Source organism: Acipenser ruthenus, chromosome 5 (assembly GCF_902713425.1).
Source record: "Acipenser ruthenus chromosome 5, fAciRut3.2 maternal haplotype, whole genome shotgun sequence".
Taxonomy (NCBI): Eukaryota; Metazoa; Chordata; class Actinopteri; order Acipenseriformes; family Acipenseridae; genus Acipenser; species Acipenser ruthenus.
The window spans coordinates 55,890,321-55,916,628 of record NC_081193.1 but is presented as its reverse complement, the minus strand read 5'-3'; the positions used below and the strand labels follow the sequence as shown (position 1 = coordinate 55,916,628).

The 26,308-nt window shown below is 38.7% G+C and overlaps 1 protein-coding gene across 1 annotated transcript in view; it reads right to left on the bottom strand.

Annotated features, from left to right (window-relative positions):
- The window catches only part of LOC117403252 (protein enabled homolog), a 300,703-nt gene that overhangs the window by 21,540 nt on the left and 252,855 nt on the right, over positions 1-26,308 (bottom strand). Inside the window, 1 exon segment of the mRNA XM_059024330.1 lies at positions 19,108-19,250. Coding sequence (XP_058880313.1) covers positions 19,108-19,250 — 143 coding nt within the window.

Sequence of the window (26,308 nt, the reverse complement as noted above, 5' to 3'; positions counted from 1 at the left end):
TGATTGGTATGTACGACTATTATTATTATTATTATTTATTTCTTAGCATATGTGAAAGCAAAAGCGAACGAAAGGGTGGGGTGGGGCTGGAGATGCCTAGTGAGTGCTTTGTTGATATGCAGGGCCTTTTAAACCCGTTTGACTGTGGAAAAAAAAAATACTTTTAAACAGCGTGTCTAAAATTAACTGCCCGTGTGAAAATAAATTGGACCTGACGCGCCTGAGACGCGCTGAATAAATGGACCGCAAAGGGTTAATACTATTAACACATCTAATAATAAATCATATAATGGTTATATATATATATATATATATATATATATATATATATATATATATATATATATATATATATATATATATATATATATATAATTTTTTTAAGAGTGTAAAATTGACATTTTTTAGGCTTCCCAGCCAGAATGGGAAGCCTATTGTTTCCGTTAGAATTTTTTATTTTCTTCCGCCCCTTTCAAAAAATCTCTAAAATCAACACTGTTGCACGGAAACTCACGAAACTTGGTAGGCTGGTAGGCACCTAAAGGAAGTTGTGTCAGGGTGAAAATGAAGGTCATAGGTTTTCAATAATTTTGGACAACTTAAAAAAATCTTCTTCTCCGAACCGGTTTACAGCAGAGATCTGAAACTTGGTGCACATACTACCCTCATGGCCTAGATTTACGGTTGTTCAAGAGAAGTCGATCAGTCACATCGTTTGGTGGCCATATTGGATTTGTCAAAAATATTCAAACGACTTCTTCTCTTAAATGATTATGTCGATTGAATCAAAACTTTGCATACATGGCCTTGGCAAGGTTGTAAGAACATAAGAAAGTTTACAAACGAGAGGAGGCCATTCAGCCCATCTTGCTCGTTTGGTTGTTAGTAGCTTATTGATCTCAGAATCTCATCAAGCAGCTTCTTGAATGATCCCAGGGTGTCAGCTTCAACAACATTACTGGGGAGTTGGTTTTTTGATAGTCTATCAAGTCTATCAAAAAAATGGCCACCGCGAGACAATCAAATTTCAGCTATGGTCAATTTGCATATATTGCAGTGTTTCTCTATGGTACAATGTGGTAGAGTGATGAAACTTCATACAGTAGTAGAGGACTATGGGAAATTAATGTCAACGAAAGAATGAAGTTGATTGGTCACATGATTTGGCAGCCACATGGTGTGGTGGCCATATTGGATTTCTAGAGAATTTTGAGATGTGAAACTTGGTGCAATAGACTAACCTCATGGCCTAGATTTACGGTTCAAGATAAGTTGATTGGTCACATGGTCTGGCGGCCATATTGGAATTGTCAATTGTCTTCTCTGAAACCGTTATGCCGATTTAAGTGAAACTTTGCATACATAGCCTTGGCAAGGTTGTCTATTAAGTTTGTTAAAAGCAAGTCGCTACATAAAAAAAAACATGGCTGTCATGAGCCAATCAAATTTTGGCTATGGTCAATTTGCACATATTGGAGTATTCATTTAAGGTACAATGTTGTAGACTCGTGAATCTTCAGAGTGGTGGTACAGGCCTACAGGAAGTTGTGTCAGAGCGAAAACAAAGTCATAGGTCACATGGTTTGGCAACCATATTGGATTTTTCGCGAATATTGGCCAATTTAACAAAATCTTCTTCTCCAAAACCTCTTATGGTACAGATGTGGAACTTAGGGCACATACTACCCTTATGCCTATATTTAGATTTGTTAAACACACGGGCAGCAGTGTGGAGCAGTGGTTAGGGCCCTGGACTCCTGACCGGAGGGTCGTTGGTTCAATCCCAGGTGGGGACAATGCTGCTGTACCCTTGAGCAAGGTACTTTACCTAGATTGCTCCAGTAAAAACCCAACTGTATAAATGGGTAATTGTATGTAAAAATAATGTGATATCTTGTAACTATTGTAAGTCGCCGTGGATAAGGGCATCTGCTAAGAAATAAATAATAATAATAATAATAATAATAATAATAATAATAATAATAATAATAATAAATGGTTTGGCAGCCATATTGGATTTGTCAAAAATATTCAAACCTCTGAAACAGTTATGCCGATTTAAGCGAAACTTTGCATACATAGCCTTGGCAAGCTTGTCTGTTAAGTTTGTGCAAAGCAACTTGCTGCATAAAAAAAACATGGCCACCGTAAGCCAATCAATTTTCAGCTATGGTGAAATTGCACATATTACCTTGCTAAAGGTCAAATGCAAAACTTGTTTAGAACTCCTTTGAGAGTTTAGACAGTGTCATAGTTACTATAGAATACACAAATGAACCCATATATGCTCTATTCAAAAATTAACTTGACCATGACCTTTGACCTCTCCATAAGGTCAAATGCAAAACTAGCTTATAACTCCTTACATAGTGCAGATAGGGTAATGGTTACTGTGGAACACATATAGGAACCCATGTATGCTCTATTCAAAAAAATGTATTGACTGTGACCTCTGACCTCTCCTTAAGGTCAAATGCAAAACTAGCTTGTAACTCCTTAGGAAGTGCAGATAGTGTCATGGTTATTATGGAACACATATAAGAACCCATATAAGCTCTATCAAAAACCGTCTTTGACTGTGAACTTTGACCTCTCCTTAAGGTCAAATGCAAAAGTGGCTTATAACTGCTGAGGGTGCAGATAGTGTAACGGTTACTATGGAACACAGATATGAACAAGAATGCCTGGAAGCCGTCAAGTTGCTTGCAACTTCTAGTTTTATATTACTATTTGCCATTTTTTTTATAACATTACTGTGATCTCGGGCTGTACAGAAATTTTACATCTGGGGTATTTAAAATATGCAGCTGAAAGTTCCACAGTGCGCAATGCACTCTCACAACTAATCACATCAACAGTTATAAACTAGAGTTGCAAGCAACTTTACAGCTTCCAAGCAGTTAGTGTCAAATTTAAGCGCATTGGTTGTTATAGATGAAACGTTATCACAAATCATTTTGGACACAGCTGACTGTCAATTTTGGCCAAAATATTGGAATCACTGTTTAGATGATCAATGCTGAAATCTCTTTGGCCCACAGCAGCCATGTTTTGTACTATAGCAACTTCCCTTGAGCAACCGTAAAAGATAATCATACTTAGATCATTTATGCTCATTTTGGCTTCAATCAGAACTCTGCATGTTATATAACATCCATCTGCAGTCAATAAGAAATTATGGGAAGTTTTACAGCCAGCTTTAAGTTTGACATTTAGCAGAACTTAACCATACTATGTAAAACTATTTATGCATTACACATTACACTACTTGCATTACCTATAGTGCTCATATAAACACACCAGTTTTGTAAAACAACAAAAGTCACATCTAATAAATTACAAACATACTTTTTTCTATACCTTGCTATATTTTTTCTATACCTTGCAGAATTTAACATGTTAACAGCTGTCCCCACTGGTGGGAATGTGTCATTTCAGGTGAAAAACTGGCAGAACTGGCATGTCACCCATATTGATTGGCTCATGGTGGTCATGTTTGTTGATGTAGGAACTTTTCCTGAGTAACTTTTTTAGAGGACAGTACAAAGATAACGGATACCCAAGATCCACGTCAATCAGCCAAAGGGCTCATGAGGAGTTGTTGTTTAACCCTTTGCGGTCCATTGTCGGACTGGGTCCGACATTGCAATTATTCCTCTCAGGTCCTTTGTCGGACTGGGTCCGACATCATTATAGCAACGCAAAAAACGGGTTTCTAGTCGTTTTTTCTCCGGAAAAAGCCGAGAAAACCATTCAATTGCCGAACAAGTCGGAAAAAAAACAAAAAAAAAACAAAAAGGCGTATCACATGAATAGTCATATATGGCCCTGGTATCAGATAACGGGGCGGTCATAGTAAACAAGCTGGCTGAGTGCGTCAGCGCACAGAGACTATCATGGACATTTGCAGAGCTTTTTTCAGATGTTATAGTAATAAAATAATGACTTTGATCGCAATATTGAGGAGTTTGGTGATAAAACGAGTGATCCGGAGATGATTGATCGGTATGTACGACTTTTATTTTTATTATTATTTATTTCTTACATAGATGAAAGCGATAGCGAAAGAAAGGGTGTGGCGGGGCTGGAGAAGCCTAGTGAGTGCTTTGTTGATATGCAGGGCCATTTAAACCTGTTTGACTGTGGAAAAAATACATTTTAAACAGCGTGTCTAAAATTAACTGCGCGTGTGAAAATAAATTGGACCTGACGCGCCTGACGCGCACTTAATAAATGGACTGCAAAGGGTTAAGTGTTTTACGCAAAATCCAACATAGCTGCCACACCATGTGACCGATCCATTTTTTCTTAAGTAGAATCAATGGTGGACATGAGTGCACCAAGTACAACATTTTTCACAACTGTACTATTTATCGTTCATGAGAGGAAGACTTTTGAATATTGTCCAAACTTTTCATTAAATCCAAGATGGCTGCCACACCATGTGACCAAAGGCTGCCATATTGACCACGACACAATATCCCATAGTCCTCTACATCCGTGTCAAATTGTGTGCATTTTGGTGCAGCCGATAAGAAGTTACAAGTTTTATAGCCAGTTGCTTATGTTGATGATGTCATGCAGCGTGGACGCCATGATTTTCACAGTAGCAACTTCCCCTGAACAAGCGTAACAGATGAACATACTGAGATGTTTTATTCCAATTTTTGTTTCAATCGGATAAGCGGTTTCAGAGAAGAAGATGTTTGAATTTTGATGATTTTATATTTTTATGGTAATTTTATGTCATTTATCAATGTGGTTGCCAAACCACAGAACCAATCAGCTTCATATTAACAACAGTTAATCATGGACTATCCCTCAACATGTATAGACATTTTCAGAACTCTGCAGTAAGCGGTTTCCGATACATAGGCATTTTAACAAATTCTGCAAAATCCAATATGGCTGCCGAACCATGTGACTTGTGCAAATTTGCTGAATATCACTGACTATCATCCATAGGCAAAAACTCACATTGTGAGTTTTTGAGCATGTTTTGGCAGAAAAAAATAAAAAAATAAAAATAATAATAATAATAATAATAATAATAATAATAATAATAATAATAATAATAACAACTAGAGTTGCGAGCAACTTTACGGCTTCCAAGCAGTTATCGTGAAATCCATGTGATCAATCATTATCATTCAACTGTGAGCACTACTTCACGTACGGTTGTACAACCCTGTGTAATTTGAAGTGTTTACATGCAACGGTGTTTGTGTTATGAAACGCACAAAATGTGGCCAAAACATCAACTTCCCTTGAACAAGAGTAAAAGATTACACTATGTAACACAATTTTTGTTCCTGGGTAGTAAGTGTTATTTCCTAAATGCTTATGCCTCAAAAGTATAGAAAATGGCTATTATTCCCCACAAACTTTGCTTTTGTGACCAGGACAGTGATATTTTGAAATTTACCTATTTCCAATGAGAAAACGGGCGAATTTGTGTCTTTTCGTTCACATAAAGTCAGAAAAAAACAAAATATGAATCCAAATTAACATGTATTTATACTAAAGTAATACAAAAATGACTACAAAAGATTTAGAAGTGAGTAGTTTTTCGAGATTTACGATTATACTGTAAATCACTTTCACGAATCAGCCCCCAGATGTAGTCTCCCATCATGTTCTCGTTATACTGTCCTTGGTAGCGGCGTTCAAAGTCCAGTATATCCTGGTGGAAGCGCTCGCTTTGCTCCTCCGAGTACGCTCCCATGTTCTCCTTGAATTTATCAAGATGAGCATCAAGGATATGGACTTTGAGGGACATCCTACAGCCCATTGTGCCGTAGTTTTTCACCAGAGTCTCAACCAGCTCCACATAGTTTTCGGCCTTGTGATTGCCCAGGAAGCCCCGAACCACTGTGACAAAGCTGTTCCAAGCCGCTTTCTCCTTACTAGTGAGCTTCTTGGGGAATTCATTGCACTCCAGGATCTTCTTTATCTGTGGTCCGACAAAGACACCGGCTTTGACCTTTGCCTCAGACAGCTTAGGGAAGAAGTCTTGAAGCTACTTGAAGGCTGCCGACTCCTTATCTAGAGCTCTGACAAATTGTTTCATAAGGCCCAATTTGATGTGCAGTGGTGGCATCAGCACCTTCCAGGGGTCCACCAGTGGCTCCCACTTGACGTTGTTCCTCCCCACAGAGAACTCGGTCCGCTTGGAAGGGTCCACCATGCAGAAGTAGCAGTTGTTTGAGTGGTCAGTGGGTTCCCGCCAAATTCTTGGGATAGCGAACTTCATGGCTCTCGTTTCCCCTCTGTACCATCCTACAAAAATACATTTATTTCACCCATGACTAATGTGTAAGAGATTCCCGCAACATTTTTCATATATGATATTTTTTTTCAATAACATTGAAAATTGTAAAACATTTTAAAATTAAAAACTTTTACAATTTTAAAAATGTTAACAAATTTTATAACATAAAATTCAGAGCAACAATTGTCCATCTTACCTTCCAGAGTTTTTTTGCAGTGCTCGCAGGTGAAATGAGGTGCCCAGGGTTTGTCTTGATCCCGCACAGGCATGCGAAATATGCCTTGTAGGCCTCACACATCTTAGCAGATGCTTCCACGGAGTACTTTTTCGATCTTGTCTTGATAAATTGGCCGCAGACATAGCAAAATGCGTCTGCCGGATGCTTGCAGCCTCTTGATGCCATCTCAGAAAAATGCAGATATGTATCCACTTAGGCAGCTGGAACTAAACTGAACTGGTGGGCTTAAGGCCCCTGTATTTATACTACCATTTATATTACTGGAAAGTTCTAGAAAGTTCTAGAAGTTACTCCAAGTTTACTCAGCACTGAATCTATCTGGAATGTTCTGGAAAATAGGTAAATTTCAAAATATCACTGTCCTGGTCACTTAAGTTTGTGGGGAATAATAGCCATTTTCTATACTTTTGAGGCATAAGCAATTAGGAAATAACACTTACTACCCAGGAACAAAAAAAAAATAATAATTGTTACATGGTGTAATCATACTTAGATCATCTATGCTCATTTTTGCTTCAATAAGATAAGCAGTTTCTGAGAAGTTATTATTATTATTATTATTATTATTATTATTATTATTATTATTATTATTAGGACTGTGAAGCGATTTAAAAAATTAACATTAATCTTACAACATTAATCTTAGTTAATCAAGCTTGATCAACAGCATACAGAGATCAGAAAACATAATACATAGGATATCTATTTTTAAATGTGATTGTGAACTGAAATAAATTAAAAAATTATCATACTTAGCTTGATATGGGCTTGCAGCGATCCTGCATTTCTGTTGAAACTGGTGGGTTTAATTTGTTATTGTTAAAGAGGTGCTAGTGTATTTTGAGACATGAAGACGTTTTCAGCACGCAGCAGACTCGATGTACTCATGTTTGATACTGGAACTCACTTTGACTGTATCAAAGTAAGCGTCTTTCTGTCCAGTGAGCCGTCAAAAAAAAAAAAAAAAAAAAGATCCTATTCATTTTTAGTGCTTTGCTCCTTTAAGAGGTTCAGTGACTAACTTTCTATTTAAACAATAACTGCACTCAGACACTCGATACAATGTTGCTGCAGCCTGGATTGAAGTATGGTGTGCTGAAAGACTCAATACACAGCAATGCGATTAACGCGCGTTCAAATAATTAATCTCTAAAAACATTTACGCGTTAATTGCAGAAGTTAATTGTGATTAATTGACAGCCCTAATTATTATTATTATTATTATTATTATTATTATTATTATTATTAGTGTGTGTAATATGTTTTTTAATATTTATTATATTTATAAATGTGTACTTTGTTTTGTTGTTCCAGCACATTTAATTATTATTCTAATTTGTAGATTTTTTAAGTAGCTGCTACTCAAACAACATTATGACAGAAAAGCTGCTGATGCAGCTTCATTTACTTTCCACCTCAGCATAATTATATGTGCCATTTAAAACATTTACAACATCAAAAACTATAATACCCAACAATGGTAAACTTTTTAAAGCCAGCATAGTCATCCAAAAGGGCAGTATATAACTTTCTGTCCCTTTGCAGTTGTGTATTTTCTCCTTCGTTTTTGTTATGCAAGAAATACAAAAAACATGTCTGCTTTTAGAAATATTTTTTCAAAGACTGCTCAGTAATGGCCACAGCTGTCCCCAGTGGTGGGAATGTGTCATTTCAGGCTGAGAAAAGAGCAAAACTGCCATTTCACCCATATTGATTGGCTAATGGCAGCCATGTTTGTTCATGTAGGAACTTTTCCTGAATAACTGTTTTAGACGACACTACAAAGAGAATGTATACCCAAGATTCACGTCAATCAGCCAAAGGGCTCATGAGCAGTTGTTGTTTAAGTGTTTTACGCAAAATCCAACATAGCTGCCTGTCACCGGGCTGAGTAACTGGGTTTGACTTGCCAGAAAGGATGACAAAAACACCAGAATTAAATTGCAATAAAAATAAATACAGATGCAAAAATGCTTCATTAGCATCATCAAAAATTATTTTGGCCAGATTCACACACATAAGGTTAATCATACACATATATAAGACAACAACATAAAGAAAAGTGCACTTTTAAATATTAGCTATGACCTTTAACCTCTAAAGTCAGCAACCATTTTGTTTCTGCTGATGTGGCACTATCAGCCATCTTTATATGCTGAGGTATCACTGGCGGCCATCTTTTATACACTGCTGATCAGCTACTACCAGCAACAAGGATTTTTATACACAGGTATGAATAATACAAACTTTGTTTTAATTATATTTTCTCTTTGCTTGTGTTGTTCTCCAAGAATGGGGATACACTACAGTGATTTGGGGAAAATGGTATGTCAGAATTCATTACTCATGCATATCACAAGCACACACACATTCATACATGAAGGGAAGTAGGAAAGGTTCTTGGAGTCAACAAAAATACCTTGGTACAAAAATTAAATTAAAAAGCCACCCTGTCACATACCATATTGGACTTCTTGATTAACTCAGTCAAAGGTGCTGCAATTTGTGAAAACTTTGGGATAAATCTACGGTAGTAGCCAGCTAACCCAAGGAAAGATCTGACTTCTTTCTTTGTGGTTGGTATGGCTGCCTCTGCTACTGCTTCCACCTTTGACACCTCTGGCTTCACCTGTCCATTCCCCACTATGTATCCCAAATACTTTGTCTCAGAGCTGCCCAATACACACTTTTGAGGATTAATGGTCAAACCTGCTTTAGCTATTTCCCTCACCACTAGTTCTATATGTTTCGTGTGACTCTCCCAGTCTGGACTATAAATAATTACATCATCAAGGTATGCAGCAGCGTAGCCTAGATGACCTTGCAGCAGCCGGTCCATCAGACGTTGAAACGTTGCTGGTGCCCCATGTAAACCAAAAGGCATTGTGCTGAACTGAGGCCATGGGAAGTAGAAAAAGCAGTCTTACTTCTAGACCCTTCCTCTAAGGGAATCTGCCAATAACCTTTGGTTAAATCTAAAGTGGTTATAAACTTAGCACCACCTAACAGATCTAGCAGCTCATCTACTCTTGGCATCGGGTACGTACCAAATTTGGATATTGCATTCAATTTTCGAAAGTCGATTCAAAACCTAATTTGCCCATCCTTCTTGGGTACAATGACTACTGGTGAGCACCACGGACTGGTTGATGGCTCAATTACCCCTAAAGCTAGCATTTGCTCTATTTCCTCTGCCACTTTAGCTTTTAGTTTCTCGGGAACTCGATACGGTCTTTGTCTGATAGGGACATGCTGTTCAGTATCAATCACATGCTGAATTACATCAGTCTTGCCAGGCAGACCTATGAAAACATTCTCAAACGTTTCCAACAATTTATCCAGATCAGCATGCTGATCTATTGACAAATTACCTTACCTAGCTCAGGCAGGATAGTGAGAGAAAGATTACTTTGCTCCCTATCAAACCAAGGTTTTAATAGGTTAATGTGAAAAATCTTTTTCTTTCGTTCAGATAGAGCAATTTCATAATCTACAGGACCTATTTGTCTGAGCACAGTAAAGGGACCCTGCCACCTTGCCATTAACTTATTCTCTGTGGTAGGCAACAACAACAAAACTTTACTCCCCACCTTGAGCTGTCTTTCTTTGGCATGTTTGTTATACCAGTTCCCCTGCTTGATTTGGGCTTCCATTACGTTCTCTTTTGCCAATTTTGCAAAGTTAGCAAGCTTTTCCCTCATATTTACAATGTAATCAATTATGTTGGTGGAATCAGCAGTTTGCCCCTCCCAACTCTCTTTAATGAGGTCTAATGGGCTTCAAGGCTGTCATCCATATAGCATCTCAAAGGGTGAGAACCCTGTTGAGGCCTGGGGAACCTCTCGATATGCAAAAAGAAGATATGGCAGCATCCTGTCCCACTCTTTAGGCTCTGACTGTACATATTTCTTTAGCGGAATTTGCGGAACCTCTGCCGATACGTTTCAGAGTTAATATCATATCTTTTCAGTATGGTATCCTTTACTTTGGCATAGTCTTTGGCATCTTGAATGTTGTGACGGGGATGTAATAGGGTCCCACTGTAATCCGCCCTCCCGATCTCTTGTGGCGTTGCATAGGGCAGCCCGAAGTCGTGGCGAACGACCTGAAAACGATCATACTGGGAGTTCTGGTGTGGTTGGTCGTTTTGCCCTGACGCGGAACCGCACGGTCGCCGGGCTCACTTTCTGCAATCAGCTGTGCTGTGTTCGCCGGTTGGCTGAGGCGGGGGCATTAGCTGATTGCAGAGGCGGGGTTGGGCAGTATTTAGGCTGCGCTGTTTCTGCATTCGGGCTCTCTGTCCTGGGTTAGCAACAGGAGTTCGCTGGGCTGCTGCGTGTGTGTGTTGCTACTTACCTCTGCTCCTATTCCAGACCCCTGAACAGGCGGCTGCCTGCGTCCCGACTACGTTCTTCTCTTCTCGAGCGTATGTTTTGGAAGTACCCGGAAGTCTAATTTCCGCTCAGGGCAGTGAGTGCTAGAGTATGCTGCAGCTAGTGCGTGAAGGAGCCAACTGCAGACACAGAGCCACCACCACTAACGTGGCCATCTAAAGAACGGCAGCTACTATCCTTTGGAGCACTACATTATTATTGTGTGGGACTGGTTTGTTTACTCTTTATTTTTAACCCGGTTTTACCATAGTTGGTACTACCGGGGGTTGTTGTGTTTGTTTTTGCAATACCTGCTACTCTGCCTGGTGCTGACCCGCCGTTTCTCATCCTCCTGTTGTCTTTTTTCAGTCTCCACCTGCTGAATAGCCAGCCATTTTTACAGTGACCCTATATCTTCCAGTGGGCCACCTGACAGTTGCTGCTTGTTCAGATACTGTGGTTGCTGGTAAATGAGTCTTTTGGGACCTGGTCTGGGCTTGCAAGGTAGGAGTTGTTTTGGGTCTGGCACCTGTTGTAACTCCCTGTGCTCCTTCCTCCATCTTATCCTCATCTGCCATCCGTTTAAGATGCTGTACCACTTTACTCCAGCGGTCTTCTTTCTTTTGGGGTGTTTGAAGTCTGGTTCATAATTTTTCCACTGTCTTTCTCGTTTTTGGCCTTAGTCTCCATTCTCTCGTTTTATGCATTCTGGTAAATCATGGCATTCATGTTTGCAACACCCAAGCCGCAAAATCCCACTGTTCCTGACACCATATGTCACCGGGCCGAGTGACTGGGTTTGGCTTGCCAGAAAGGATGATAAAAACACCAGAATTAAATTGCAAAAAAACCCGATTTATTTATAGGAAACAAAAGCAAAACTAGCGAAAGAAATATGCCATGAGTCTCTCCAGCATCCACCTTCACGGACAGAGCTCCCCCTGAGCATTCCATGGCCCTTATATATAGAATGAATTTCCCTTAAGGCAACTCTCATTTAAAGATACAGCTCTCATTTTTTAAAAAATAAAAATAAATACAGATGCAAAAATGCTTCATTAGCATCATCAAAAATTATTTTGGCCAGATTCACACACATAAGGTTAACCATACACATATATAAGACAACAACATAAGAAAAGTGCACTTTTAAATATTAGCTATGACCTTTAACCTCTAAAGTCAGCAACCATTTTGTTTCTGCTGATGTGGCACTATCAGCCATCTTTATATGCTGAGGTATCACTGGCGGCCATCTTTTATACACTGCTGATCAGCTACTACCAGCAACATGGATTTTTATACACAGGTATGAATAATACGAACTTTGGTTTTTTAATTATATTTTCTCTTTGCTTGTGTTGTTCTCCAAGAATGGGGATACACTGCAGTGATTTGGGGAAAATGGGGGAAATGGTATGTCAGAATTCATTACTCATGCATATCACAAGCACACACACATTCATACATGAAGGGAAGTAGGAAAGGTTTTTGGAGTCAACAAAAATACCTTGGTACAAAAATAAATTAAAAAGCCACCCTGTCACACTGCCACACCATGTGACTGATCAATTTTTCCTTAAGTAGAATCAGTCGTGGACATGAGCGCACTATCTACACAATTTTTCACAGCTGTACTATTAACCGTTCATGAGAACAAGACATTTGAAAATTGCACAAAAAATGTCATTAAATTTAAGATGGCTGCCACACCATGTGACCTAAGGCCGCCATATTGACCATGGCACAACATCCCATAGTGCTCTGCTTCCGTGTCAAATTTCATGCATTTTGGTGCAGCATAGGCAGTTTTATAGCCAGTTGCGTATGTTGATGATGTCATGTAGCGTGGACGCCATGATTTTCACAGTAGCAACTTCCCTTTAACAAGCGTAACAGATGACCATACTGAGATGTTTTATTCCAATTTTTGTTTCAATCGGATAAGCGATTTCAGAGAAAAAGATTTGATGAATTTTGATAATTTCATATTTTTATGTCATTAATCGATGTGGTTGCCAAACCACATAACCAATCAGCTTCATATCATGGACTATCCCTCAACATGTATAGCAATTTTCAGAACTCTGCAGTAAGCGGTTTCCAATACATAGGCATTTTAACAAATTCCGCAAAATCCAATATGGCTGCCAAACCATGTGACTTGCAAAAGTTTGGACACCTGACCTGTTATCTGCACATAGCCACCTACCTACACACCCGATTTCATAAGCCTGCGATGAGGTCTCGGAAGAAAGAAAAATAATAATAATAATAATAATAATAATAATAATAATAATAATAATAATCCTAACAGAAACAATAGGCTTCCACAGCCTGTGACTTGGAAGCCTAATAATCCTAACAAAAACAATAGGCTAAATACTAGCCTATTACTAAATACTAACTGTCATCCTACAAAAAAACCCCACTAGAAAATGATACTTTCCAATTAACAAAATGTTCCCATGATTTCCAGTTTCACAAGTCTCAAACCATATCTTGTTCTACTGTTAAGGCCTGGAAGCCTTAAAGTTGCCTGCAACTTCTAGTTATTAGGCTTCCAAGCCAGAATGGCTGGGAAGCCTATTGTTTCTGTTAGGATTTTTATTTTTTTATTTCCTCTCTTCCAAAAATCTCTAAAATCAACACCGTCGCACGGAAACTCACAAAACTTGGTAGGGTGGTAGGCACCTAAAGGAAGTTGTGTCAGAACAAAAATGAAGGTCATAGGTCACATGGTGTGGTGGCCATATTGGATTTTTCAAGAATTTTGGACAATTTTAAAAAATGTTCTTCTCCGAACCGGTTTACAGCAGAGATCTGAAACTTGGTGGAAATACTCCCCTTATGGCCTAGATTTACGGTTGTTCAAGAGAAGTCGATCGGTCACATTGTTTGGCAGCAATATTGGATTTGTCAAAAATACTCAAACTACTTCTTCTCTGAAACAATTATGCCGATTGAATCAAAACTTTGCATACATGGCCTTGGCAGGGTTGTCTATCAAGTTTGTTCAAAGCAAGTCACTACATAAAAAAACATGGCCACCGCGAGCCAATCAAATTTCAGCTATGGTCAATTTGCATATATTGCAGTGTTTCTCTATGATACAATGTGATAGCGCGATGAAACTTCATACAGTAGTAGAGGACTATGGGAAATTAATGTCAACGAAAGAATGCCACATTTGTATGTCTGTAAAATCAACACCGTTGCACGAAAACTCACGAAACTTGTTAGGGTGGTAGGCACAAAGTGAAAGTGAAGATCATCGCTCACATGGTGTGGCGGCCATATTGGATTTTTCGAGAATTTTGGACAATTTAAAAAAATCTTCTTCTCCAAAACCACTTATCGCAGAGATGTGAAACTTGGTGCAATAGACTACCTTCATGGCCTAGATCAGGTGTGGCCAAGTAACAGACCAAGAGCCAAAAATTACCCATGAGTTCTGCAAAGAGCCAAGTGTATATATATAATATTATATCATACAACTTTAATGGTGTGTATTTTATAATATCATATTATATAACTTTAATGGCCATCATAGTTCAAAGTTTACAATAATATAACTGTTTATTCATGGCTAAGTGTGACAGAACAAAAATTATTGTTTTTTACCTTGTATGATGCACTTTTTTTTATCTCAGTGGGACTTCTCGCAATGTTTGCTGTCAACAATCTTCTTCAGATCTGGCTTGTACTCTGTTGAGGCCAGTCGAAGTAATTCCTTCACGTGTGTGTCTGTTAGAACAGACCGATGCTTTGACTTCACATGTTTCAATGTTGAAAAAACTGACTCACAAACATACGTTGAGCCGGACATCGACAGCAGTCGGAGCGCAGCACGTTTGACGTTGGGGTATTTGTCCATCGGTACAGTTTTCCAGAACTCAAGGGTGGCCTCTTTTAGAATTGACTTCAATTTGTCATTCTCAGAGAGTTCAATTACCACAAGCTCAGCGGCTGCTTCCTCTGTGACCAATGGGGCCTTCAAGTACCCAGACTCAGTAGTGAAAAGGTCGATGAGGAATTTAATCTGGGGCCTTTTCAGCTGTAGATCACGAAATCTTTCCACAAAAGCATCCTGCAGTTTTTCAAGTACTGATGCATATCGCGTTGTGTTATTTTTCAAGGCTATGGTTGCTTGTTCACTTGTTTGCAACACTGAAGGAAAATGTGTCAGTTCCCCCCTTTGAAGTTGAGTCCTGAAGAGCTTGAGTTTGTTCATGAACGGGAACACACTTTGCACGGTCAGGCAGCAATTTTAACTTCCCCTGTAAATCCAGGTTAAGTCTGTCCAAATGACGCAACATGTCCATGAGAAATGCCAAATCCAAAACCCACTGGGGGTCTGTGACAAGCTGGCTTTAGTGGTAACGTCAGACCAGAAAGGAGTACACAGACAGACAGTAGTGGTGAGTGAAACTGAGATGCGGTGGTGCTCAGTGAGTTTATTGTAAAATAAAAGGTTTAAACAGAAAACAGGACATGGCACTTGAGGCCAAAATAAAGACAAACAAAACGGATTAACACTAAACAAACAGTGGATGAACAGACAAACAAACACGGTGAGTCCCAGCAACTTCTATTTACTTTACGTTTTATTTTCTTCTTCTACACACCCATTCTCCACTCACCGAACACCCAACCCAAGTGAATGAAACGTGCATCTATATATACAATTGTGCTGGGATTCAATTACCAATTTATTATTCACTTGAATCCCAGCACGTGAACTAAATCTGTACAACCCTGTGCTCACATATTATTAAATACTTTAAATGCACGTGAAGTGAAGTGCAATCCCCGTGCCTAAATACAATTATGCATTTTAAATAACTTGTGCTACACACACCCATTTATATCCCGTGCAACAATATCTATACACCAACATTAACACACCACACGTAACACAAAAATGCACATAGGGGCAGGACACATTGTCACAGGGTCTGATAGCTCGGGATAATCTTTGTGCTTCTCCTCCATGAACAGTTTAACAGCGTCCAACAGCTCAAGAAAACGCGACATCACTTTACTTCTTGAAAGCCATCTCACAGTACAGTGAAGCGGCAGGTTCCCGAGAATCTTGAATTGTTTGTGGTTGAGAGCTTTTGTGTGAATGAAATTGACAATTTCCAGCACGGGATTCATGACGTGGTCTAAATACAGCACTTTCGACACCAGTTGCTCCCGATGAATGATGCAGTGGAATGTCCAGAATTCAGGAAAGCTGTCGTCAGCCTTACATAGCCCCACAAATCCATTTACAAACCCAAGCATAGATGGAGCCCCATCCATTGCAATTGCCGTAAGTTTTTGTAAAGGTAGGTTGTTTTTTTGCAACAACTGCCATCAGTGCTTCTTTTACATCAATGCCACGGGTTCTGTCTTTTAATGGTACGATATCCAGGAGTTCCTCGTTTATTACACACTCATCTGACACAGTCCATACGAATATTGCTAACTGCGGTTTGTCCGTAAACATCACATGACTCATCCAGTGCAATGCTGAGGTACTTGCATTTCTGAAGCTCCGAATACAACTGTGATTCAATGGCATAATTTAGTGTTCAACTATATGGCGCGAGAGTTTAAGATCAGAGATCGTTCTTTTCAGATTATCGTCTTCTGGAGACACGATGGAAATAACATCTGCAAGGCATTTTTTAACATTAAAAACAGTATGTTCTTTTTTAGCACAAGTTACGTTCCAAGCAACTTGATAGGAGGTGAGTGTTACTGTTTGAGAGTGCTTGGTAAATTTACTGAACACTTGAGTCTGTTTTTGTATTTGGCTTTTCAATGTTTTGAGTTTGTGTGTGTGTTGTTGAGTTCAGTGACTTTTGGAAATTCCCGATCGATGTTAGCATGGTGTATGGTGTGTGGTGAAATGGTGCTGGAGATTATCAGACTTGAACTGTACCAAAGAAGTTTGGCATATCAGACACAGTGGTTTCCCATTGCGCTCAGTAAAAACAAATATAAAATCTCCCACTCCGCTGAGAAAGTTCTGTTTTCATCCTCATATTTTCGCTTGCGTTTACATTTTTCTTCCATCTTCAGGACTAGCCTACTTAGTACAGAATGCTGGACGTTACTGAGATGAGTGCAAAATGCAATTCCGTCAAATATTTATTTCTTTTTTTTAATAGGCCTACTAGGCAAAAGATTGGTTCTGTTTTGCGATTGGTTTCGGCAGCTACTGACGTCTTGACTTTTGACCCATTATGCGTGCGCAGAACAGCAGAGGCAACAGTTTTTGGCAATGACAGTTTTCTGCACAGCACGGGAGACATTCATTATTCTTTGCTACTGTGATGGTATGTTCTACATTATGCCCCTTCAATAGAGCCGCATGTAGTGGATTAAAGAGCCGCATGTGGCTCGGGAGATGCCGGTTGGCCACCCCTGGCCTAGATTTACGGTTGTTCAAGAGACATCGATTGGTCACATGGTCTGGCGGCCATATTGGAATTGTCAAAAATATTCATACGTCTTCTTCTCTGAAACGGTTATGCCGATTGAAGCGAAACTTTTCATACATAGCCTTGGCAAGGTTGTCTATTAAGTTAAAAGCAAGTCGCCACATAAAAAAACATGGCCACCATGAGCCAATTCAATTTCAGCTATGGTGAAATTGCACATATTTGCACAAATTACCTTGCTAAAGCTCAAATGCAAAACTTGTTTAGAACTCCTTTGAGAGTTTAGACAGTGTCATAGTTACTATAGAATACACAAATTAACCCATATATGCTCTATTCAAAAATTAACTTGACCGTGACCTTTGACCTGTCCTTAACACTAGAAGCCCCGCGGCAGTCATTTTGGCAGTTTTTGGTTTTAAAATGTAATTTTCTCCAGTCGTGTAACACATATGGGGCTGTGCGTTCGTGTACCTCTTCTGTCTGTCTCACAAAGCATGAAACACACAACTTCGCAAGAAGCATTTGGAACAGAGGGAGACTGCCAAGCGTGTAGCCACAGCTGAAGCTGGCAACCCCGCTGAGAGCCGCAAGAGACGCCAAATGCCAGGTTTTGCCCTTTTCTTGTGCTGTGCGCTTCTGTAAAATGTTTTCTTCTAAGTTTATTTATCTATGTTGTTCAGTTGCTTTTGCTCATCTGATAATTAACCGATTGCTGTTGAAAAGTTAAAAATGTATTGCTATTGTTTCAGTTTTATAAATATGTATGTTTTATAAACTGATGTCTGTTCAAATGTTTATTTATTTACATTTTCTTGTTTTGATTTGTAAAATAAATGTTCATATATATATATATATATACATATACATATACACACACACACACTTCGGTTGTTCAGATGTTCATGTGATGTACGCAATAAAAAAAAAAATTACATCCGACTGTTTCTCCTTTCGTTATACTATTTACAGTGTTTTGAATACAGGCGTCAGAAAGACTGCTGCGGGGCTTCTAGGTATGAGTATATCTCCGGTCCTTCTAGTGTTAAGGTCAAAGGCAAAACTAGCTTACAGAGTACAGATAGGGTAATAGTTACTATAGAACATATAGGAACCCATATATGCTCTATTAAAAAATTAACTTGACCGTGACCTTTGACCTCTCCTTAAGGTTAAATGTAAAATTAGCTTTAAAGTTGTAAAGCATCATGAAATAATAAACTAATGCAGTATTTTGAATTGAAACTGCTCCATAAAACTGATCTGTTGCTGGCACTTGTGCTGCAATGCTACAGCTTGCCAGCATTTCCAACTGGTACTGAGCTTGGAAGTCGTAAAACTGCCTGGAAGTTCTAGTTATCGTCATCATCATCATCATCATCATCATCATCATCATCATCATCATCATTATTATTATTATTATTATTATTATTATTATTATTATTATTAATAATAATAATAATAATAATAATAATAATAATACTACATTTAGAATAAATAAATAAATTCAGAAATCTAAAATACAGAGCGGTAAAATCCAACTAACAACTTTTATTTGGTGTACCTCAGTCATCCTTAAGCAGATAACATTAGTTTATTCAATGAGCACAGGTACTCATTAGTGAACTAGTAATGATCTATGAGTGACAGATAGTTCTGTGTTTATTTTTTGTAATTTAAGAAAGCTTTTACCTTGTAAAAGCGTGCTAGAACTAAGAATATACTGCACTTCTGCTTTATAAAGTAAAGCAAAATTATATATTTTCCAAGATAATGTAAAGTGCATCTCACCTCCTGGCCAGCAGGGCACTCATTTCTTCCATCAGACCACCACCTCCCACGGAAAGGGGTCCATTTCCACGACTGGACTCAGCTTTCGATGGAGTGGATGCAGAACTTATGGCACATAAAGCAGCAGGATTGGATGCTTCACTCTATTTAAAAGAAATGATTTTAAATGAATTACATAAGACTTATTATGCTCTCAGGAATAGTGGTACAACAAATAGAACAATCAATAAAATGAAAAACTGTACAAGTTTGAAAGTCTCCATTTACAGCCTAGCCATGGCCAGCTATAAAAATGACAAAGTATGGTGTGGTATGCTCCACGATAAAAGTGAGGTCAATGTGATATGCAGTTTACTTAACCTGTCATGTATCTTCTGCACGCTACAGCAGTGATGCACAAACTTTTTAAATGCCATCCCCCTTTTTTAGCATACACCCCCCCCCGCCGCCCCGCCCGAACACACATATTAACTTTATATTTTAACAGGTGTATTTTTTTCCTGATTTCGTGTAAATCACATATTTTTTCCTTAACCACAAAAGGTCCAGATTTAACTAAATACATAAGCGTACACAAATTCAACATTTAAAATCAGTCAATAAATCCCACCCCCTAGAACTGCCAATTTGGACTGCCTTTACAATACATGTTTTTATTTTGAATATAACCTACAATATTTTATTACATATACATACAGTGCCTTGCAAAAGTATTCAGACCCTTGACCAATTCTCTCATATTACTGAATTACAAATGGTACATTGAAATTTCGTTCTGTTTGATATTTTATTTTAAAACACTGAAACTTAAAATCAATTACTGTAAGGTGACACTGGTTTTATGTTGGGAAATATTTTTTAAGAAAAATAAAAAACTGAAATATCTTTCTTGCATAAGTATTCAACCCCCACACATTAATATTTGGTAGAGCCACCTTTCGCTGCAATAACAGGGTAAGTATGTACCAGCTTTGCACACAGTGTCGGAGTGATTTTGGCCCATTCTTCATGACAGATTTGCTCCAGGTTGTTCAGGTTGGTTGGACGACGCTTGTGGACCACAATTTTCAAATAGTGCCACAGATTCTCAATGGGATTGAGATCAGGACTTTGACTGGGCCACTGTAGGACATTCACCTTTTGGTTCTTGAGCCACTCCAATGTTGCTTTGGCCTTGTGCTTGGGATCATTGTCCTGCTGAAAGGAGAATTTCCTCCCAAGCTTCAGTTTTTTAGCGGACTGAAGCAGGTTCTCTTGCAGTATTTCCCTGTATTTTGCTCCATCCATTCTTCCTTCAATTTTAACAAGATGCCCAGTCCCTGCTGATGAGAAGCATCCCCACAGCATGATGCTGCCACCACCATACTTCACTGTAGGGATGGTGTGTCTTGAGGCATGGGCAGTGTTAGGTTTGCGCCACACAGCGCTTTGAGTTTTGGCCAAAAAGCTCTATCTTGGTCTCATCTGACCACAAAACCTTTTCCCACATTGCAGCTGGGTCACTCTCATGCTTTCTGGCAAATTCCAGACGTGCTTTCAGATGGTACTTTTTGAGTAACGGCTTCTTTCTTGCCACCCTCCCATACAGGCCAGTGTTATGCAGAGCTCTTGATATGGTTGACTGGTGCACCATTACTCCACTCCCAGCCACTGAACTGTAGCTCCTTCAAAGTGATTGTTGGCCTCTCTATGGCTTCTCTCACAAGTCTCCTTCTTGTTTGCACGCTGAGTTTTGAGTGACGGCCTTTCATTGGCAGTGCCTGGGTGGTGTGATGCAGCTTCCACTTCCTGATTATTGATCCAAATGGTTTTCATTTTCCTTCAGATTCACAGCCTAACCAATGATCCTTCAACAGTGGAGTTTTTATCCAGAAAATGTGACAGCAACTTTAATGGTTCACAGGTGGAGGCCAATGGTAAGGTAATTGTGTCCTCGTTGGGGCAATTTCTTTCATCAGTGTAAACTGGGAGCTTCCACAGCACAGGGGTTGAATACTTATGCAAGCAAGATATTTCAGTTTTTTATTTTTCTTAAAAATATTTCCCAACATAAAACCAATGTCACCTTACAATAAATGATTTTGAGTTTCAGTGTTTTAAAATAAAATATCAAACAGAACGAAATTTCAGTGTACCATTTGTAATTCAGTAATATGAGAGAATTGGTCAGGGGTCTGAATACTTTTGCAAGGCACTGTATATACACATACACACACAAGCCTGTTGTTATCTCTACTGGACCTGGCAGACATCAATTCCTTCGTTTTGTACAAGGAATGCACCAGGGAAAATATCAGTAGGAGAGATTTCCTCTTGAATTAAGCCACAGTGCTTCGGCAGAAACATTTTGATCAGAAAACTGTAAAGCAGCAGGCTGCTGCTGCAACTCAACCTAGATTCAGTAATCCACCGACTGACACACGCAAGAGAAAACATGTTGCTTTCGTTTTAAATTAAAAAATAATTTAGTTTTTACAGTTTTGTACATATACCTGTTTACGCTTTATATGTGTTAAGTTACAAAATAAACCCTTCTATGTTTAATTGTTCATTTAAATACGGTGTTTCGGTTGTGCAGATGTTTGATATGACGTGCTTGAATACAACTTTTGAGTTGTATCCGATAGTTTGTCTTTCATTTTAATACTGATATTGTTTAAAATGTACTGTCATAATGACTGCCGGCGGCGGTTTTAGGTATGAGTATAACCGCAGCGGTTCTAGTGTTAAACCTGTGTTTCTAACAAATAAATCTGTGAATTAAAAAATTGTTTTTACACTTGGAAGGTCAACATTTAGCTAACATTTCTAACAAATAAATCTGTGATTTTTTAAAAAAAAATTGTAAACTTGCCGATTCAACATTTACCTAACAGATATGCACACCGGGAGCGAAGTGAACGACACGAATACAAAAAAAAAAATGACAACTGTAGCTAGTCATGAAAAGAAAAGAAAAAACTGTCTCCTTTTGTGGCGATGAAATAAAATAAATAAAACACAAAGAAAGAGAGTATGGGTGGGTACACCACGCACTAAAAAAAGGAAATAGGGGAATACCACTGGCTTGTTAAAGACCTAATGTGATTATTATTATTGGTCAACATTATTAAAACAAAGGAAGCGTCATTTTACAGAAATACGAAACAAAGTGAAATAAAGTGAGATAGACTTACCATAAACGTCTAATTGTTCTGCTATTTCTTGCCATGTGGCGTTGTCCTTTTTACTGTCTTTATAACCACGGACACTGGCACCATAAAGAACATTATATTTTTCGACTTTAATAATGACATTTTCATTGCAAGTTGTCACATAGTTTTTGGGGTTGGTTGTCACATGTAAATCCTACAGGAAGAAGTCTTATATTTTTTCTTTCTACTTTTTTTACACCAACATGTGGGATATGTCACCATACAATGCTTATTTAAGTTATTTACTGTTTGTCCTCCGGTTCTGTGGAGGCTGTGGTATTATTTTGTAGCATGGGTCAACGTTTCAAATATATATAGGTCTATATTTTTTATGTTCACATAAAAAGTAAAAATACAACTTTTTCTGTCATTGTACACAGTAGAAACTTTACGTTATTTAAAAAAACAAAAAATGTTGCATTATTGTCTACTGTAAAACCAAGAACATACTTTGTGACAACCAACCCCAGTATGGGGCAGGTTGTCACAGGTGACCGGCGCATTTTCAACCGTCTAAATATCATATTTGGAATAAAGTTACGCTGAAATAAAAAAACATCAATTTGTATGTGAAGAGTTATTCTTCAATATAACGAGGAACAGAACCTCACAGAATGTCACCAGATTGAGGAAAATAATAAAGAGTAAAAAGTGTGACAACCAACCCCGGTCTCCCCTACCTTGCGACGCGAACACCATGTAGCGCAAATACAAATAAAACAAATGGATTTCTATATTTGCTCACTTCATTTGCACCGCAAGCGTCACTCCATTTAAATCAATAGTTTTAATTATTTTTGATTCGCAAGCTCGCGTCTGGTGTGCATAGCTCTTTAACATGCAAGCCCATGCCCATTGACGCGTTTGATTTGGCATTGTATGCTGCAGAGCTGCGCTTACACTCCGACTTTTAAGAATGTGTTTGTTAACATTAATGTATTTAGCTAAATCTGGACTTTTGGTAAAATCTAGTAAAAAATATGCTATCTACATTAAATCCGGGAAAAAAAATCTGTTGAAACATTACTGCTTTTTTTACACTTGTCACCACTGTTCACTGCAGTTTCACTGATTATCAAAGGCTCATTTGAAAGGTAAGAACTTGGACTAATTAGCTGTCATTTATGTATTTATTTTAAATTTTCTATCCTTTAAAAAAAGTTTTTAGTGAACTGTTCCTTTAGTCATAGTCACCGCCCTGCCCCCCCCCCCCCTTTCTAAATCTCTGCACGCCCCCCACTTTGCGCACCACTGCTGAAGATCAGGTCACTATAGAAGACCATCTTCAAAAACTAAATACAGTCGCCACCACTTACAACGGGCATGTTTGTGTAACGTGATTCACCCACAGTAAGCGATGGATGGTATAAACTCCCACACAATACCCTGACATTCACAATGTCCCCCAATCACCAGTACAGTAAACAAAACAAACAACCGTGTATGCAGTTAAAAATCATTATTAAGACACTCATTACACTAATAAAAAAGATGTATTAAAACCTATTAATGTAATAAAAAGTACAGTAATCCATCGAGTATCCGACAGCAATGGGACCAGAGTAAGGGCGGATATGTAAAAAGGTGGATAAATGAATCCTGTTTTAAATACCATCACACAGCTGTAACAATTACTGTACTATATTATTACTGTTTTGAGAGCTTTTATTACGGCGCTCCCCTAAACCCCTTGTTTAGAAAGATACAGGGTATTATTGCTTGTGACAGAGTAGCCGTCTGCCGTGAGGATGTGTGCATTCGCTGCTGAGTGACAGGCAGGAGATCAAGACTATGATTGAAGTTGATACGCCCCACAAACGAACAGGTAGCACTGAACTGCTGGGTTTCCAGGATGTAATGAGACAGACAACAGTTGTGGTTCAAAGCAGTAGGAAACAGCTGTATTTATTATTTTAGTGAACAATGGCTCTCACTCACAAACTCAATCTCTCAACTCCCTCTCAACTCTCTCTCTCAATTCTCCTGCCACCAGATCCAGCTTCTCTCTTTCAGACTGTCAACTCCACACACACCCCCAAGTCCCCCCCCCTTCCTCACTCATTGAACAAGAATAACAGTTTACAAACACATCTCTTTCCCCAGTACTGCTTGCAGGGAGGGAGGGAGATCTAACACCAAGAATCATTCGATCTCTATCACAAGGGCCTATACATCTTTTCCTTTGATACTTTCCAAATTTAAATTTAAATCTGAGAACAGATGCTGCACAGCAGCAGTTGCTGCAAGACAAGAAATGTGATCTTGCACACAGTTTGAAGGGTTATTAAGTGGGGTGCAAATTAGATGAATGTTATAAATTTGACTGATATTTAGCGGAATGTGATAATAACTGAAGTGATATTATCAGGAACTTTTTTCCACTGACTTCCATTATATTCTGACCGAGACATTTCAATGTGGTGATAATAAGCAGAGTGTGACATTAAGCGTGTTTCACTGCATTATTGTCTGCATGGTAAAACGCAGACATTGTTTTCTCTCGGTTTCTTTATTATTATTATGTTCTGTGTTGTAAAATGCAGACATTGTTTTCTCTCGGTTTCTTTATTATTGTCTGTGTTGTAAAACGCAGACCTTGTTTTCTCTCAGTTCCTTTATTGTCTGTGTTGTAAAACGCAGACATTGTTTTCTCTCGGTTTCTTTATTATTATTATTACACTATGTAACACAATTTTGGTTCCTGGGTAGTAAGTGTTATTTCCTAATTGCTTATGCCTCAAAAGTATAGAAAATGGCTATTATTCCCCACAAACTTTGCATTTGTGACCAGGACACTGATATTTTGAAATTTACCTATTTCCAATGAGAAAACGGGTGAATTTGTGTCTTTTCGTTCACATAAAGTCAGAAAAAAACAACATATGAATCCAAATTAACATGTATTTATACTAAAGTAATACAAAAATGACTACAAAAGATTTAGAAGTGAGTAGTTTTTCGAGATTTACGATTATACTGTAAATCACTTTCACGAATCAGCCCCCAAATGTAGTCTCCCATCATGTTCTCGTTATACTGTCCTTGGTAGCGGCGTTCAAAGTCCAGTATATCCTGGTGGAAGCGCTCGCCTTGCTCCTCCGAGTACGCTCCCATGTTCTTCTTGAATTTATCAAGATGAGCATCAAGGATATGGACTTTGAGGGACATCCTACAGCCCATTGTGCCGTAGTTCTTCACCAGTCTCAACCAGCTCCACATAGTTTTCAGCCTTGTGATTGCCCAGGAAGCCCCGAACCACTGCGACAAAGCTGTTCCAAGCCGCTTTCTCCTTACTAGTGAGCTTCTTGGGGAATTCATTGCACTCCAGGATCTTCTTTATCTGTGGTCTAACAAAGACAGCGGCTTTGACCTTTGCCTCAGACAGCTTAGGGAAGAAGTCTTGAAGCTACTTGAAGGCTGCCGACTCCTTATCTAGAGCTCTGACAAATTGTTTCATAAGGCCCAATTTGATGTGCAGTGGTGGCATCAGCACCTTCCGGGGGTCCACCAGTGGCTCCCACTTGACGTTGTTCCTCCCCACAGAGAACTTGGTCCGCTTGGAAGGGTCCACCATGCAGAAGTAGCAGTTGCTTGAGTGGTCAGTGGGTTCCCGCCAAATTCTTGGGATAGCGAACTTCATGGCTCTCTTTTCCCCTCTGTACCATCCTACAAAAATACATTTATTTCACCCATGACTAATGTGTAAGAGATTCTCGCAACATTTTTCATATATGATATATTTTTTCAATAACATTGAAAATTGTAAAACATTTTAAAATTAAAAACTTTTACAATTTTAAAAATGTTAACAAATTTTATAACATAAAATTCCAAGCAACAATTGTCCATCTTACCTTCCAGAGTTTTTTTTGCAGTGCTCGCAGGTGAAATGAGGTGCCCAGGGTTTGTCTTGATCCCAGACAGGCATGCCGAAATATGCCTTGTAGGCCTCACACATCTTAGCAGATGCTTCCACGGAGTACTTTTTCGCTCTTGTCTTGATAAAT